Source organism: Sturnira hondurensis, unplaced genomic scaffold (genome assembly GCF_014824575.4).
Source record: "Sturnira hondurensis isolate 20B ecotype Veracruz unplaced genomic scaffold, ASM1482457v3 Scaffold0004136, whole genome shotgun sequence".
Taxonomy (NCBI): domain Eukaryota; kingdom Metazoa; phylum Chordata; class Mammalia; order Chiroptera; family Phyllostomidae; genus Sturnira; species Sturnira hondurensis.
The window spans coordinates 31814211-31830443 of NW_028076767.1; the positions used below are offsets into that span (position 1 = coordinate 31814211).

At 51.3% G+C, this 16233-nt stretch overlaps 1 protein-coding gene across 1 annotated transcript in view; it reads left to right on the forward strand.

The window, feature by feature from the left end:
- The window catches only part of TGM3 (transglutaminase 3), a 41454-nt gene extending 26316 nt beyond the window's left edge, over positions 1–15138 (forward strand). The window contains exons 8-13 of the mRNA XM_037044302.1: positions 1887–1990; positions 3530–3775; positions 7317–7625; positions 10113–10270; positions 14000–14133; positions 14524–15138. Of these exons, the coding sequence (XP_036900197.1) occupies positions 1887–1990; positions 3530–3775; positions 7317–7625; positions 10113–10270; positions 14000–14133; positions 14524–14671 (1099 nt within the window). The 3' untranslated portion in view covers positions 14672–15138. The remainder of the gene's footprint in view (positions 1–1886; positions 1991–3529; positions 3776–7316; positions 7626–10112; positions 10271–13999; positions 14134–14523) is intronic.
- Positions 15139–16233: the final 1095 nt, after the last annotated feature.

Below are 16233 nucleotides of genomic sequence, written 5' to 3' on the forward strand. Positions count from 1 at the left end.
CTTTGTCTACCATGTATGTTGCATGTATTTTCCCCATTTTACTGATTTTGTTATTGTTTTCTATCTCTTCTTCACATTGAATAATTTCTAGTGCTCTATCTTTAAGTTTACTGTCTCTTTCCTCTGTCATCTCTATTCTGCTCATAAACCCACCCATGGAATTATTTAATTTCAATGTTAATTTTTTTCTAGTTAAAATTTTCTATTTGGTTCTTTTTAATAGTAGTTTCTATTTTTCTGCTAAGAATTCCTCTCTTCATTTGTTATGAGCCTATTTCCCTTTATTTCAGTGAGTGTATTTATAATAGCTTCTTTGAAGTCCTCATCCAATAATTCCAACATCTGGATTACACAAGATTTAGTCGCTGTTGATTGTCTTTTCCCTTGAGGAGAAGTCACGTTTTTCTAGTTCTTTGTGTGCTGAGTAAGTTGGGATTGTACCCGGGACATTGGGTATGCCTGGATTCTGATGTTTCGTCTTAGCAGTCCACCTGGGGCAGACTCAAACTGCAAACTCTGTCTCACCTGTGATGGGGTGTGCTCAAGTCTCCGTGTACTTTTGTCTTCAGCTGGACTGCTTGTAGTCAGCCTCATACACCCATGGCTAAAAGGCCACCTAGAAGCTTGGGCAGAGTTTATATACAAATCAGAGGTTCCCTTTCTCTGATTCTTGCCTTTCTAGGACTTCCTCCACACTCTCTAGCGAACTTGGTTAGCGCAGCCTCTGTTTCTTCAGGTCGGCAAGATGTGGGCTGTCCGTTGAAGTTTTTACTGCCCTGCGTTTACCCCGGCTGTGGCCTGTCTTTAGTGCAAAGTCACCAAAATTGCAACTCAGCCCATGCTATCCACTTCCTGCAGGTTTTGACTCCCTCCCAAAGTCCTCCTACTTTGTTCATTCTCAGAGTGTTGTCTTTTGAATTTTTTCAGTTAATTGTTATCGGCAGAGGAGACTATCTGTTATGAACTTACTCCTCTCTACTAGAACGAGGGCTGGAGCTCGCTTATTTGCTTGTTTGTTTGGTATGTGCAAGTTTAATATTTTTATTTAGTCCAGTGAATTCACTTTTCCTTAATGGTTTCTGACATTGGTTCTTCGCTTAAAACTATCTCCTTCACCACGTGAGCATTAAAAAAAAGTGTTTCTTCAAGTTGGATAGAAAGAACTTGGATGTATGTCAGACTTACATTTTCTTTTAGTTGAACCTTGGACTGCCAAAGCCTACACCAATGTCATTGCTGGGGAAAGGAGAGAAGAGGGAAGAATCAAGAATGAGCAAGACTTCAGCGAATTGGGTGTATCTGCTGAGGGAGGGGACCAGTGACTGAGACATAACAACTGAAATGCCATTGATGAAGAACATTTCAGGACTGGTCATTCTTCAATCCAGATCTCAACCCAAAGGCTCTGTGGCTCCTAGTCAGATGTGTCACTCTCCCTGCAGTCCCACTCTTTCTCAGCCAACACAGACTATAATGGTGTGACCTAAAAAGATACACAGTAAGCTGTGTGGGCTGACCTGCTGGTTCACTGGCTCAGACCTAGGTCTGTTCTGCTCCTCAGAAAGGCAGTAGAACATTGTGGTCAAGGACCCAGGTTTTGGAATTAGGCATGCCTGGTCCACACTGATTCTGTCACTGTTAGCTACTTAACTTCTCTGAGCCTCAGTTTCCACTTTTATGAGACAGGCATGAAAACTACCCATTTCACAGTGCTATGATAATTTAAGTGAGACAATGCTCGCCAAGGTTTACCACAACAGCTGGCACAGGGTGAACTCACTTGATGAGTATCAGAGCCCTGCACGGTCAGATCAGAGATGTGGTTTTTGCTATCCACCTGCTGTGTGGCCTTGGGCAAGCTGTGCAGCCTCTGGTTTTATCTGCAGGAACTTCCACGTCTGGAATGAAGCCTGGTTTGTGCGGAATGACCTGGGCTCCTCCTACAGTGGATGGCAGGTTCTGGACTCCACCCCCCAGGAGAAGAGCCAAGGTAACACCCTACTGGCCCACTGAAGACCCCCTTCTCTGGTTTGGCCCTAAGTCACAGCCTCTCAGTTCTTTACAGTAGTGGATAGTGGCACAGGGGAGTCACCCCAGTCCTCTCCATCTCTGGAAGGCACAATGGGATTAAAACAAAATATTTTCAAAGTAGCTTCCCCCTCCTGCTATTTAACTGAGTGCCTTCCCTGTGCCCACACGCTGCCATCGCTGCTGCGGAGGCCCTGGCACCCACCAGGCAACAAGGGAAGGAAGCCGTCTCTCTGCCAACAGTGATTTGTCTGCTCTGCCTCTGGCCGTCTGTCCCTCTCAGCACAAGCTTATCTGTTACCTTCTTTTTCAGTTGTTTCTTTCAAATTTAAAAAATAGTTAATTATAGAAGTAATACATTCATGTGGTCAAAAAATTTTTCAAGCTACTCTCAAAGGTCCTAATGATGAAAAATAAGTCCCCCAATGCCCCCTCTCTACTGGAAGCAGCGAATGTGACTAGATGTGGGGGCCTTGGCCAGGGGAGGGACCAGTGACCCTCCAGATTGTTTCTAGACCACTGTTGTGGAACTTCTCACTGCAGCCCATGAGTGGCTATAAAATCAAGTTCATGGGGTGTGACCATCATTGTCAGAAGTGAAAGAGGGTGGCCTGGGAAGGGGTAGGAGGAAGGGCAGGAAAAATTACGGGGTGCACTGGACACAGCAAGTATTGTCCCGTGAAACTTTCATTTCAGGCTCATATATATGCCAAGATCTAAAATCTATTTCTAGAAGTTTTTTAAAACCTCTAGACTTAAAAACAAAAAAACAGTTTAAGGTGACTGTTCTAAGCACATCAAAGTTATGTATCTTTTTCATTTGTTTTGTGTAACCACAAATGGGATGATACTCTCCTTCCTATCCTACTGCACCTTGCTTTTTTACCACGTGGGCATATCATGGATGAAACTATATATCTATATCTAATTTATATTCATCTGTTTATTATCTACCTACCTACTTGTCCATCTACCTATCTACCTACCTGCCTATGCACCCACTCATCTGTCTATTCCCTACCTAGGATGTCTATTGTCTATCTATCATCAGCCAGAGCTATCTATGCTGAATGCTGGAGAAGGGAGGCGATGGTCAGGGCTTGGGAGCTCAGAGGAGCCAGAGACCCCTGTCGGCTGAGCATTCGGGGAAGTCTTCCAGGAACGGAGAGGCAAAGATTTGGGAAGAACGATTTACAGATGTAGAAAAGAGGCAACCCTGAGAGCAAGACAGCAAGATCAAGGGCAGTGGGTCAAAACAAATTATGCACCCACAGAATGCAGGGTTGGTGGAGTCTGACCAGGGTGCCATCGCAGAATAAAATGATGGCCTAGGAGGGTCTGTGCTGAGTGCCCAATGAGCGGGGCAGGTTGTCGGGGCTGAAGGAGTTCGGCAGGGTGGAGGCAGGGGAGTTGGGTGGTTCTGGATGGTCCCCAGAGGAGCGGGCCCTGGGGTGGGCTGTTGCCTTTGGCTTGCATCCAACCTCTCCACCCTGGCCACTAGGGGTGTACCAGTGCGGCCCCGCTTCAGTTAGCGGTCTCCGAGAGGGTGATGTGCACCTGGACTTCGACATGCCCTTCGTCTTTGCGGAGGTTAATGCCGACCGCATCACCTGGATCTACGACGCCTACCGTAACAGCTCGAAGCAGAATTCCTCAGACACTCACACCGTTGGCCGGTACATCAGCACCAAGGCGGTAGGCAGCTACTCACGCATGGATGTCACGGAGAAGTACAAGTACCCAGAAGGTAGGAGGGGCGCTGGTGGGGCTGTGCTCCTCAGGGCTTGGTGACGGGAAGGCAGCTTTTAGGGTGGGGGAGAGAAAATGCCACATGCTCCTCCCACTTTCTCAGCCAGTTTGGCCTGAATGGTAGGACTGCTGCCTGGCACCTAACGCCCAGTTCCCCAGACTGTTTCTAGTGGGACAGAAGCATCGTGGGCAGATTGGCGCCAGCAGAAGTTTGCCACAGGGCACAGGCAGCTCTCATTCCAGCTCATCTCCAGCCGTGTCTCTTTGCCAATTGCACAAACAGGATGACAACACTGTGGTTGAACAGCTTGGGGAGAGCCATGACCCTCACGGGAGGCCCCCGGGGGCTTTAGGAGTGATCGTTCAATCAGCCCACTCCCCTAACCTCCAAGACACACAGGCAGGAAATAAGATCTGGACAAAGAAAAGGACAAAGACCCAAGGCCATTGGACTATGCTATGTACACTTCAGAGGCCCCCCAAGAAGTCAGAGGAGGTCGGACTGTAACGTGGAAATGCCCGAGTCCCTGAAATCTTAGCATCCACAGGCATGCTGTCCCCTCGAAGTCACTGGGAGGACTAGTTGCTAGGAGGCCCCCTTTAACTCAAATGCCATTTGTTGCTCTATTTTGGAAATTGCAGTCAGAGTCAACAGCCTATCTCTTTGGGGATTCTCAGTAGTGCCAAAAGGTCTACATTTGAAAGTGATGTTCATTTTTAGAAATAGCCAAGAGCAAATTAATGCTTGCTCTAGCAGGCCACAGTCACTCCTTAATGGAGCCAACATTGCTCTCTCCCTAAAATGCTTTGAAGTAGTTGCTTCGATGGATCCCCACAGTTGGCTCTGAGGGTCAAGAAAGGTGCTCTCGTAAAGGTGCCCCTAGTACATCCTAAAGTCAACCTTCAAACTCTGCAACCGCTGGCTGTTGTGATAGCTTCAGCTTTCATAAAAGGAAAACTGAGCACAGGAGACAGGGTCTGACTTCAAGTTCAAGTGGATGACCCCTCTGGGCATTTGGAGGCATGAGTCTAGAGCAATGAGATTGGTGGCCTCAATTTGGCCCCATCTGTTTCTGCTGGCCACTCCCCCTGTTGGTGTCAGACGGCCCTTCTCTCGGTTAATAAACGTGGACTGACTGAAAGCTCCCCAAGGGCCTGCTCTGTGCTCAGCTCTAGCGAGGCAACGAAGACCAACCAGAGGGGGCCCTGCCCTCACAGAGCTCACAGGCCGGGGGAAGGCGGTGTAGGACGAGCATTTTCAACAATGTCACGATGTCCAAACAGGCGTAGAGGCCAGAGAACACATCACCTAGGGCAGGAACTAAATCCCAGCCCTATTGCTTAGAACTGCGCAGGATTCATAGGGTCCTCGATCCCTCCTTTCCTCTCTTGTGAAATGAGAGTAGGGATGCCTGTCTTCCGTATAAATGAGCTGGTGTCCATAACGCACCAAGTAGAGTGCCTGGCACAGAGTGAGGACTTAATAAATAGTGGTGATTTTTACAACTTAAGCATGTTCAGCCTCATTGGGATAATGACTTTTGAAGTACACTACTCACTTACATGGGTATATAATTCAGTGGGGCGCCTTATCTTACTGTCACACCTTGTGTGCTCTGGCTGTCCCAGTCAAGCCTCCTAAGCAATGGAATAGGACCAGGTTGTGGCTAGGTTGGGGGAACACCTGCAGGATTCCTGGCAACGCCCCAGCCCCTTTGTGACAGCAGAGTTCATCATCCTGCCGGTTGTTGCCCAGTTCTCCTTACCTCATGATGCCAGTTTGTCCCTGAGGGCCCCGAGGAAGAAAAGCTCATAAAATGACTTGCTAAGCATTTGTGCAATAGCAATACCAAAGGAGAAAACACTAGCAGGAAGCTTAGTCTTGAGTAAGCCCAGCAGGTGACCTATATAGGTATCTAGGCTTTGAGCCTCATTGTACAAACATGCCTGCTTCGAGGTCCTGGGCACAGAAGGCTCAGTTCCCTGTGCAGACATCAGCCCTGGGTGTGGACTTACAGCTTGGCTAAACAGTGGGAAGGCAGCAGAAGGAACCCAGCCCACCAGGAGCTATCAGCTTGGGTAATCTGGCCGCCTGCCTCCTTTTCAACAGGATGAGTGAGAGGAACCCTGGACTATGCATCCTGAGGACTGGCCCCCTCTCTGTCTCTAATCCCCAAAGTAGACTATATGCTTGGGCCAATTGCTTTCCCTCTTAGGGCCTTAATTCTAACGTGGTGGGCTTTGATGAGTTGGCTCTGAAGTCTCAGCCAGTTGTTGCTGTTGTTACACATAACTTACGGGCAAGAACTCGGTAAGTTGTAAAGTGGTTATACTAAGTCATCTAGTGTCTTAAAAATTTCGCAGGTTTGTTGGGGAAGGTGGGGACCAAAAATATGGTCTGCCGGTATAAACCTGGAAATTCTTTTTTTTTTTAAGATTGTATTTATTTTTAGAAAGAGGAGAAGAGAGGGAGAAGGAGAGGGAGAGAAGCATCAATGTGTGGTTGCCTCTCAAGTGCCCCCAGCTGGGGACCCGGCCCGCAACCCAGGCATGAGCCCTGACTGGGAATCAAACCCACAACCCTTTGGTTCTCAGGCCAGCACTCAGTCCTCTGGGCCACACCAGCCAGGGCTAGACATGCTAATTCTTGGTGTATCTCTATTCGTGTTCTGTGTTCCTGGAAGGTCAACACCTTCTCACTGCTGGTGGGTCTGTCTACAGGTCAAGGCCAAGAGCCTGATGTGAACTAAGTGTTCAACACTGGCTGAGACCCTTGGGATGGGTTACTCAGCTCTTATTCTCCGGCAGCCATGGTCTTCAGTGTGCAGCATGGCCATTCTCCCAGGGCTGTCCGCACCGGCACACTGAGTAGGACTCGCAGTCTGACTCAGGGCCTGAAAACCTGTCCTTTGTGTGTTTGAAACCTGAACTCTCTCGGCAACTTGAACTAGTTATGACCTGGAACCACACCAACCGCGGGAAGTCCTTGTCAGCTGGCAGGGACAAAAGCGCCGCTCTTCAGCCATTAAAGCACCTTTGGAGACAAAGCACAATAACATGGATTAGTGATTTGAAAAGAAATCTAATGAAGTCCATTCTAAATCACAACTTTTTAAAAATGTATGAACTTATTCTAACCTTTTCAGCTCAGCTTTTATTTATGTTTAAATTATCTATTTGTTCTTTAAGTCTCACAAGGGAATTTCTATCAGAAAAAAGAAAAGAAAGAAATCTAACTTAATGGACCTAAGCAAAATACCAGGTCATACAGTAATTTCACACCATTGTGATAGAGCTTTTCCTACAGCCCCCTGGAAATGCAGGCTGATTGGAAAAGCGCCATAGACGAGCTGGTCTGTGAGCTTTGCGTCAGGAGGATGCAAAGGAGACCAGGAGAGGCCGGCCATTTGCTTGGATCAGAAACTCTGTGCAGCAACGGAGCCAGCATCAGTCCCAGGCCAGCTTCCCAGGCAGGCCCTGTCCTTTGTCCAAGTTGCCACCACTTTCCTGAGATGACTCTGTCTCCCCCTCCCCCACAGGTTCCGAGCAGGAAAGAGCCGTGTTTAACAAGGCACTGGGGAAACTGAAACCCAACAGCACGTTTGGCCCAACATCTTCATCCGAGGGCGAAAGAGAGGAACGGGAGCCCAGCATCTCTGGGGTGTTCAAGGTCACTGGCATGCTGGCGGTGGGCAAAGAAGTCAACCTGGCCCTGATGCTCAAAAATCTGACGGGAGACATGAAGACCGTGACGGTGAACATGACAGCCTGGACCATTGTCTACAATGGCACACTTGTCCACGAGGTGTGGAAGGACTCCATCACAGTGACGCTGGACCCTGAAGAAGGTAACTCATTCTACAGGTTGTTGAGGTGCAGGGTACCCAAGGTCACTAGTGTTCTGTCGGGGTTGGAGAGTTCCTGCTGGAACTGACTCAGTTGTCTGAGGAAGGAGCAGCCCACGACTTACGTGGTTAAACCTTGGATTTTGAGGTTTTGGAAATTACTGTCACGGTGAACAGTGCAAGTTAGGGTGTTGCCAACACAAATTCTTTTACACCCTGGGAGAGGAAGGAGGGAGGCTTGGGCAATTAATGGACATACCACAGTCTCCCTTACAGCAGCAATTTTCACCAGTGTGGCACAACTGGTGCGCAGCAAGAGTTCTTAAAACATGCAGTGCCTTACTATTTAGTCAAGGACACTGACCACTTTTTCCTTATTGTCAAATTTTAACTGTCTGATGTTAAATGGATCAAACATGACAATAGCTGTCTGATGTGAATGAATCGAAATTATACCTATTTTTTGGGTCAGATCAGCAAAAAAATACTATGTATATTTTTGGTGCGCCACAAAATTTTTTGTAATTAGATCAGGTGTGCCATGAGATGAAAACGGGCTGACAATCACTGCCTGGTGGGTACGTGCCCCTGCCCACGGCATACAGAGTACTTCTTTACAAACTACCTCACTGACATTCTAAAGGTGATGGATTCCAGCATCCCTGTTTTACGGAGGCCACAAGTGATGCTTGGAGGGATTGTGAGTCGCTTAAGAAACTGTCGTAGCTAGTAGGTGGCAATGCCAGGGTCTTGGGCCTAGGTTTCCCGCTGCTAAATCCAATGCTAACCTCGTTTCCTAGGATGTACAGTGGCCACACACACCTCCGCATGCCGCCCCCACCCCGCCCCACAACGAATCACTTTTCAGGTTTGACGTGAGAAGGGTTGCCATACACCATGGGGCATATGGTAGTGACTCCTCGCTCCTGGGGAGCCCAGACAAAAAGGAAGCAGATGGAGCAGAGAAAGCCTGGCTCTGTGGAAGGATTAGAATGCAGGTGTGCCCACATTCAAAAAATCCCTCCAGCTGTCTTCAAGAGTTGGAACTTCCCAGGCAGATTAACGAGGGTGGGGTGGCGATTTACTTCACAGAAGGAACTAATAAAAACTGATTAATTATACAGCCCATCTTGAAAGAATTCTGTCTGCAGAGAATCTGAGACTTGTTACACCTACCAGAGGGCAGCATTCCCCTAGCAACCTGACTTCTCACAGAATTTTAGCAGAAATCTTCCCACACCAGAAGCCGTGGCCTGGCTGTGGTTTACCTTCAGAGCTCAAGGGAAGGGCTGTTTTTGTAGGCCCCAAATCATTCACGTGAGGGAAATGGTTCCCCAAAGTACATGCTTCTGCAGGAGGCAGCAGAGTGAAATGGGAAGGGGGTGAAGTGGTCTTGGAAGCCTGCCGCTGTCACCTGCTCTTCCGGGTGATGCTGTTAGTGGCATATCTCTCGGAAGGGTGCCTCAGTGTGGGGTTTTGAGAGGGCTGGACCAGTTGGTGCAAGGGGCAGACTGGGCAAATCCCCTTAGTGGTAAAGGCGGGGCAGCTCCTTCCTCACAGTCTTACCTCAGAGGGTATAGGACATGGTGGGGGACAGAGCCTCCCCAAACCCCCAAGCATGCCCACGTGAGGGAGAGGTGGGGGTGCCCTGCAGTGCAGAGGACGGGGAGGTGCCTGTGTCCTGTGGTGCCAGAGAGAGCCCTGGAGCTTGGGGAGGAGCCGGGCAAATGGAGAAAAGCTAAGGGAGGCACTTCCATCCGAGGGAACCCTGCTTAGGCAGGGGGTGACGATATGCCTGTTTCCTCCAAGGAACCACAAGAAAAGGGAGAAGTGAGTTAGACTCAGGGACGCAGGGCCAGGTCGGGGGCTCTCAGCATCGTTCAGTGAGGAGCCGTGGAGGGTTTTTGAGGTGACCTGGCAGAGGAGCAGCATGAAGTAGGCAGGGGAGTTCTTTTAAAGCCACGTCTGCCTGATGTGTGTGGATAACTTGGAAGCAGGAGAGACCGGAGGTGGGGAGGCGGTTCAGGTGCTGTTGCAATAGAATCCCACACTCTTGTGGCCTGGGAGGATCCGGAGCGCCCGTTTTGCCAATCCCTGGCTTCCCCCTCAGTTACTATCGTGTTGGTGTCCTCATTGTTGTCACTAGACAATGAGTTCATCTTTGTGATCTCCCCCCACCCCGCCCCTTAGAAGGGAACTCATCCTCTGTCATTTTCTGGACGTGGAGGAGGCTTCAGCCCCTCCGAGCTCAGACTCTGCCCAGCCAGCCAGAGTCCTGGTCTGTCCCTGGTCCCTGCCTGGTCCCTGGAGTCTGCACAGGATAGGGTGGGGTATTTCCTCCAGGGCCTGTAGCTCAAGACAGGCTCTATCAAGCCCTGGGCTACAGATATTCCTGGCCAGCTCACACTGACTCGGCTTGGCATCAGCTCTGAAGGTTTCAGAAGCCAGCCCCACTCCCTCTCACTCGGCTGCCCTGGCTTCTTCTTCCAGAAATACAGTACCCTGTGAAGATCCCCTACGCTCAGTATGAGAAGCACCTGAAGGCAGACAACATGATCCGGACCACGGCCGTGTGCCAGGCCCCTGACGAGGCCGAGCTGCTGGTGGAGAGGGATGTCATCCTGGACAACCCCACCCTGACCCTGGAGGTAAAGGGGTGATGAAGGGGTGCCTCCCCAGCCAGCCAAGCCCCATGAGCCCCAGCCCCTCAAAGACCACAAGGAAGGGCCTTCCCTGCTGGGAAGGGCAGAGGATGGGGCCCAACCCTGGTCCAGCCTCTGCCAGATGCATCAAAGAGATCTCGCCCATACTAACATTCTCATTCCCTGACTGGTGAGATGAGTGGGCACATTGCTCCTTGGCTTCTTTGGTTCCAATTCTAGACCCACTGGGGTATCAGCTGAGGAGTGGCTGGTGGGACTCTTTGCTTACTCACACATCCACTCAGCTCTGTGCATCTGCTGTGTTCTAGGCCAGGCCAGACTCAGAGATCACAGAGGGGTGCAGGGGGGTGGGTCCTGCCTGAAGCGAGCCCACAGCCCAGCGCCCAGACACATTTGTGGAGCAGATCAGAAATGGACACAACTCCTGTGTATCTCTCTACTCTGTAGACCTCAGAGCTACAGAATAGTGGACTCTTAGAAGCCTAATCTCATGTTCCCATATTCAGCCATCTCACTAAATCAAAGCCCAGAGGAGGAGGGAAGAGACAGTAACTACTAGAGCCAGGGCTAGACCTCAGGCCCTGGGGCTACCAGCCCAGGGTCCTTTTCCAGGCCTCCAGACCCATCTGCAGCCAGCAGCAGCACCTTCACAGTGGTTGACAATGAGGCTGCCTCTGATTCTGCTTCTGGTTGCGGGCTCTGCCCCCAGGCTCACTCCAACGAGCCCAGGCTGTGGGAGCTTGCAGCAGGTCTGTGGGGGGTGCCTGGGGCCACTCTGTCCCTTCCTCAGAGCCAGGTCTGGAAATACTGGTGCTGACTCTAAGCCTGTCCCTCTTCCTCCAGCCCCTGGGTCCTACTTGCCCCCTAGCCCTGGCTGGAGGCCACCAGAGTCAGATAACACAAAGCTGAGGATAGAGGCTGGCAGGCAAAGACAGGCAGAGGCGATGGGTCTTCCAGTGAGTCCCATAAACAGCCTCATGGATCAGGTATCTGCTGTGTCTATCATCTGCCTTACTTGTCTGGACAGTGTCTTTTTCTCTTCTATCCCAATGCCATTGGCCTCCCAAGCCCCAGATTTCTGAAGGAGCTAGATGATTGTGGGCGCCCTGGTCCCACCCCTCCCTAAGCCACACCCTAGCTGCAGGGATTTCTGACTTCAGAAGAGTCAGGGGACCCAAGGCTCCCACTCCCATGAGCTGGCGTACAATCGAGCCCTTTCCCCGTCCCAGTTAATCTGATGCTTCAGAATAAGGGAAGTTGTCCTCGACCTCAGGGCCTGGGGAGCCAGTGACTGGACAGCCAGGTTGGGAAAAAGCAGAGCAAGGACCTGTTGTTGTTCAGACAATGGACCTGTAACCTTCTGTCCAGACCCCACCGTTTATCAGCACTGGCACTGACTAAGTCCCTTACTCTCTGCATCTCCGTTGCTCCAACTCTGTCACGGGAATAATAAAATACTTCCCTTGTAGGGTACCCTTTCCTTGGGGAAGACTTTCCTGACATTCCACCCCTCCTGAATTAGGCCTGTTCCCCCTTAAACACCATCAGCGTCTGTGTCCATTTACTTCACAGCATTTGTCCTAGTTGAAGTTATCCCTTTATTTGTGCAGCTGCTTGGTGGCAGTCTTCTACCCTCCTGGGCCCATTGCTGTCTCCCCTGGTACAATATCTGAAGGAAGATAATCAGTATTTGTAAGCCAGAAACACCCCTGTCCACTGCAACAGAGACACTTGGCTCCTGGCTGACATTCTTTGCCACCCGCAGAGTTTGCATTGACAGTCTATGCCTGTCCCCTGCATGTTAAGGCCTCTCCTGCTTCCCAGTGTCCCTGCAGACCTGATGGGCAGCAGAATGCTGATTCCTACTCCTGAGGCTGCTGGGAAACGAGGCTGGGTAGCAGCCAGTTCAGTTATGGAAACACTCTGCGTAAAAACCATCAGTGTTTAAATGAAGTTAGGCTTTTCCCCAGTATATTCCCGTACTCAATACCCTCAGCCTTTCTTCTCACATTATCTTTTATTCAACACTTTTGCGCTCCATCTTTGGGATTTCCAGAGCAAGTCTGCTTTGTCTTTAAAGAGACTATAAAATCTTTAGAAGAGAAAGCAGAATGCACACGGGCTGGAAATGTGCCACCGAGAACTTTCTTGCTGAATCTCATTAAGAGGCATCTGCTCGCTCTTCTTTGGGGCATCTTTGTGTGAATTTCCATCTTTGTGTGAATTACCAAACACATTCTTTCCTTGACTTTGGCCTTCAGAGAGTCAATGCCGCATTGTCTCAGCTGAATGAATCAATGCATAGTGCATGCAGAGCAAGGTGCAGATTTTTAGCCTCGTGAGAGTGACCTGTACGAAATGATAATAATTTGGGTAAAACTCCATTGTCTTATCTGATGCTGATTGGCAGTTAGCCCTGAGGACCCCACACTATATATAGAATCAGACCCTGAAAACTGAATATTGTTCCAACATTGACCCATGAACCACTGACAATCAGACACGGGTTTCTGGTGGCCCTTGTCCTCTCCTTGGGGGCATGTACGGATTTGGTTCAGTAGGACAGGGTGGTAAACAGCGATAGAGAAGCAAAACAAATACATGGAGATCCCAAGTTGAGTATCATTGTGAAAAGTGTGGCACCACTTATGCAGTCTTGTTGTGAACCGAAGGCATAGAATACGCTTCATCCCTCGTGTGATGTCATACTCGTAAGTGAGTTCCATGGGAGAAATTATGGTACGGATCGTGGTCTCCAGAATGTTTCTGTTGTGTACAAATTCTCGGTAGGCCCTGCAGGGCCTAGTTTAGTGAAGGCTCTGGCACCACGGAGGCCCTGGCTATTCAATCTGCCCACCAGCCATGCAATTTCATTTTCTGTTTCCAAAGTGCTTTCTTCCCACCCATGATCTCATCTGCTCCCTCCTAGCCCAGGGAGGAAGGCAGGAAGGACTGACTAGTTTACTTATCTGATGAGGAAGTTGAAGCCCAGTTGTGTCTGCTTCTTGGCAGGACCACAAGCCTCCATCTTTGGGAGTGAACAGATCATCCTGGTTGTTTTTCGGACGGGAAACCTAGGCTTCTCTGGCCCCTGACCAAAGATAGTGTGATGTTGCAGCCCTGTCTAGATGACAGCAGGATGTGTAGGGAAATTCTAGGCTCCAGAAACTTCCAAGGGCATCACTAGACTGGGTCATCAGAGGGGAATGGCTTGGGTTGAGGTCAGGGCCCAACACGCTGTGTGTGTAGAGGAGTGGACCCCAGCAAGCTGCAGCCTCCCAGGGAGAGGGCTTCCAGGCTGGAAGGGAATCAGAGCCAGAGAGCGGAGGTTCAAGAAAAGGATTGTTATTAAGTTCAGAACGAAAGCTTTCCCAGCCCTCAGAGCGGCCCGCAGTGGAACCAGGCTATCCTGGGAAGAAGTGGCTGCCCTTCCCAGGATGAACTGGAAAGGGGACCTGTGAACTAGGCAGAGAAGTTAAAGCCCTCTCTGCCTGAGTCCGGGTATCCTGTCTGTAGCATGGGGGTCATAGCAATGTCCTAGGAACCCCCTGCATGGATATGTTACTGACACTTTGGAGGACCAAACAGACAGTCCTCTCTACCTTCGCCCCCCAGCAACATCTTCCCCATCGCCAAGTTGCCCACTCAGCTCTCACTGTGTGGCAGGTAAGACTGGCAGCCAAGTCCTGACTCCACCCACCTCTCTCCCTGCAGTTGCTGGACCAGGCCCAGGTGCGGAGACCCGTGAATGTGCGGATGCTGTTCTCCAACCCACTGGATGAGCCGGTGAAGGACTGCGTGCTGATGGTGGAGGGGAGCGGTCTGCTGCGGGGCAGCCTCAAGATAGAGTGAGTCCCAGGCCTCAGGGGCCCATGTGGGGTGGCGGGAGGGGGCAGGGGGATGTCCAGGAGCAGGGCAGACAGAACTTCTCTAGTCTTAAAACTGGAGATTCTGCCAGTAGGCAAACACATTTGCACTTGATTGGGAACTCCTGTGAAGTGCCAGTCACCAGAGCTTGGAGCTGGTCCTCAGGGTTTAGCATATTTGGGAGATCAGGGGTCCCCCACACCCTTGCTGATGGGTCAAAGGGCTGGAGGGGCCTGGTGACCCAAGACAGCATCCAGGGGAGCTAAAGCAGCAGTGACCTTGTCCAAAGCAGGACTTGAGGCCACAGAGCCTGTCCAGCCTGACGTCTGTGAATCTCACCGTCAACACTGACTTTTGCCCTTCCCCACCAGTGTGCCGACCCTGCGCCCCAAGGAGCGGTCCCGGGTACGTTTTGAGATCCTGCCCACCCGGAGTGGCACCAAGCAGCTGCTGGCCGACTTCTCCTGCAACAAGTTCCCTGCAATCAAGGCCATGCTCTCCATCGATGTGACAGAGTGAAGAGCCCAGATGGCCCCATAAGAACCTGGGTACCGCGAAGCAAGCAGGGCTCGCCTGTCCAGCCTGGGAAACCCACTCCATCCCCCAAAGCTGCCTGGACAGGGAGGCCCAGCCTCCAGCACACCCCGTCCCTCACTCCCACTCTGGGCTGGCTCCACTCTGGCCTGAAACTTGCTCACTTTTGCACGTTCTCTGGCTGTTTCTCCCTGTGGCTGCCTGCTTCGTGAGCCCCATGGCCCTGCCCAGCCCTCGCGCCCATCAGTGCAGCAGGATGCGTGGCACCTGACCCAGCGACTCTCTGAATGGGCACGGGGAAGAAGATGGTCCAGACCGTTTGCTGATCCCTAGCCTGCAGTTGGGACATTCCTGCTCCTTCCTTGGGCCACAGAAAAGGGGAGGGTTAGCCATCTGTCATGGTGGTCACGTCCTTACACTCAAAATAAAGTTAAAAAGAGCACAATCACACAGCACCGACTCTACAAGACTGCTGCTTCGCCGGAGGTGGTGGAGACGGAGGGAGGGGAGGTGTCCTTGGGAAGACTCGTTCTCCATGTCCCAGTGTTTACGGGGAGTGGGCTTGTTCTGTGCGGCTCAGATGCAGAACTGGGGAGATGGTTGACTTTCTCATGTGAAGTCCATTCGGCCATCATTCGGGCACCTTGGGAGGGAGCTCCCTGTCACGCAGGCTTGCAGAGCCCTCCGTGTGGCTGAGCGCCTTCTGTCAGGGCCCCTTACAGGTGTCACAGTGAGAAGGGACTTCAGAGTCTTCACTGGAACCCTTCAGCAGAGCGGGTGCCTTTGGCGGCCTGGCCTCTGCTCGTGTGGGCCCTTCCCTCCTTGCCCCACACTCTGCCGCCTGCAGCCGGGAGAGAACGTGCTGCTCCCAGTGGCCTCAGCCGGGCGAACTCAACTGGAACCTTCTCTGCCTTCATACGCACTCTGATGGTTCCTCAGCCTTTGCCCCTTGAAGTAGCCCCAAGCGGATCCTGTGGCTTTCCTGTTGCTGTGCCGACAGATCCCATTCTGGCGATCAGACCTCACTTTCTGGATGTGAGGGACCAGTCCCACCTCACATCCCACTCAAAGTCTCTGCCCTGTGCTCTGCTGGGGCCTGACTCAGGTGGGCAGAGGGGGCAGTGTCCAGTCCTTGGCTTCCTTCTGAGTTGGAGCAGGGAGAGGGGGAATTAGAACGACCAAGGTCTATTTCTCATGCAGCATGGCCATCAATGCTCTCTGTGAGGCCTGTATGTAAATGCAGGCTCTCTGCACCAAACGTTCCCTATCGTGGGCAACATGCCCCTCGGTGTCAGCCCCCAGAGTTCACCCCGATACCTCTCACTGCACTGGAAGGCATGGTGCCTTCATGATGCTGAAGCCCAGTTCCCTTTCATGTCACCCACTGGCCCTGGGGAGCTCATACCTCCTAGCCTCCCCGAACAACAGGTGAGCAGGCTGCCCCAGGGGCCCCCTCTCTCCTCCTGTGTCTCAGGCTGCTCTGGCCCCAGCTTCCCATCTCTAGGATGCCCCCAGGGACAGCCAGCCCAACAAGCTGTGTCTACCCT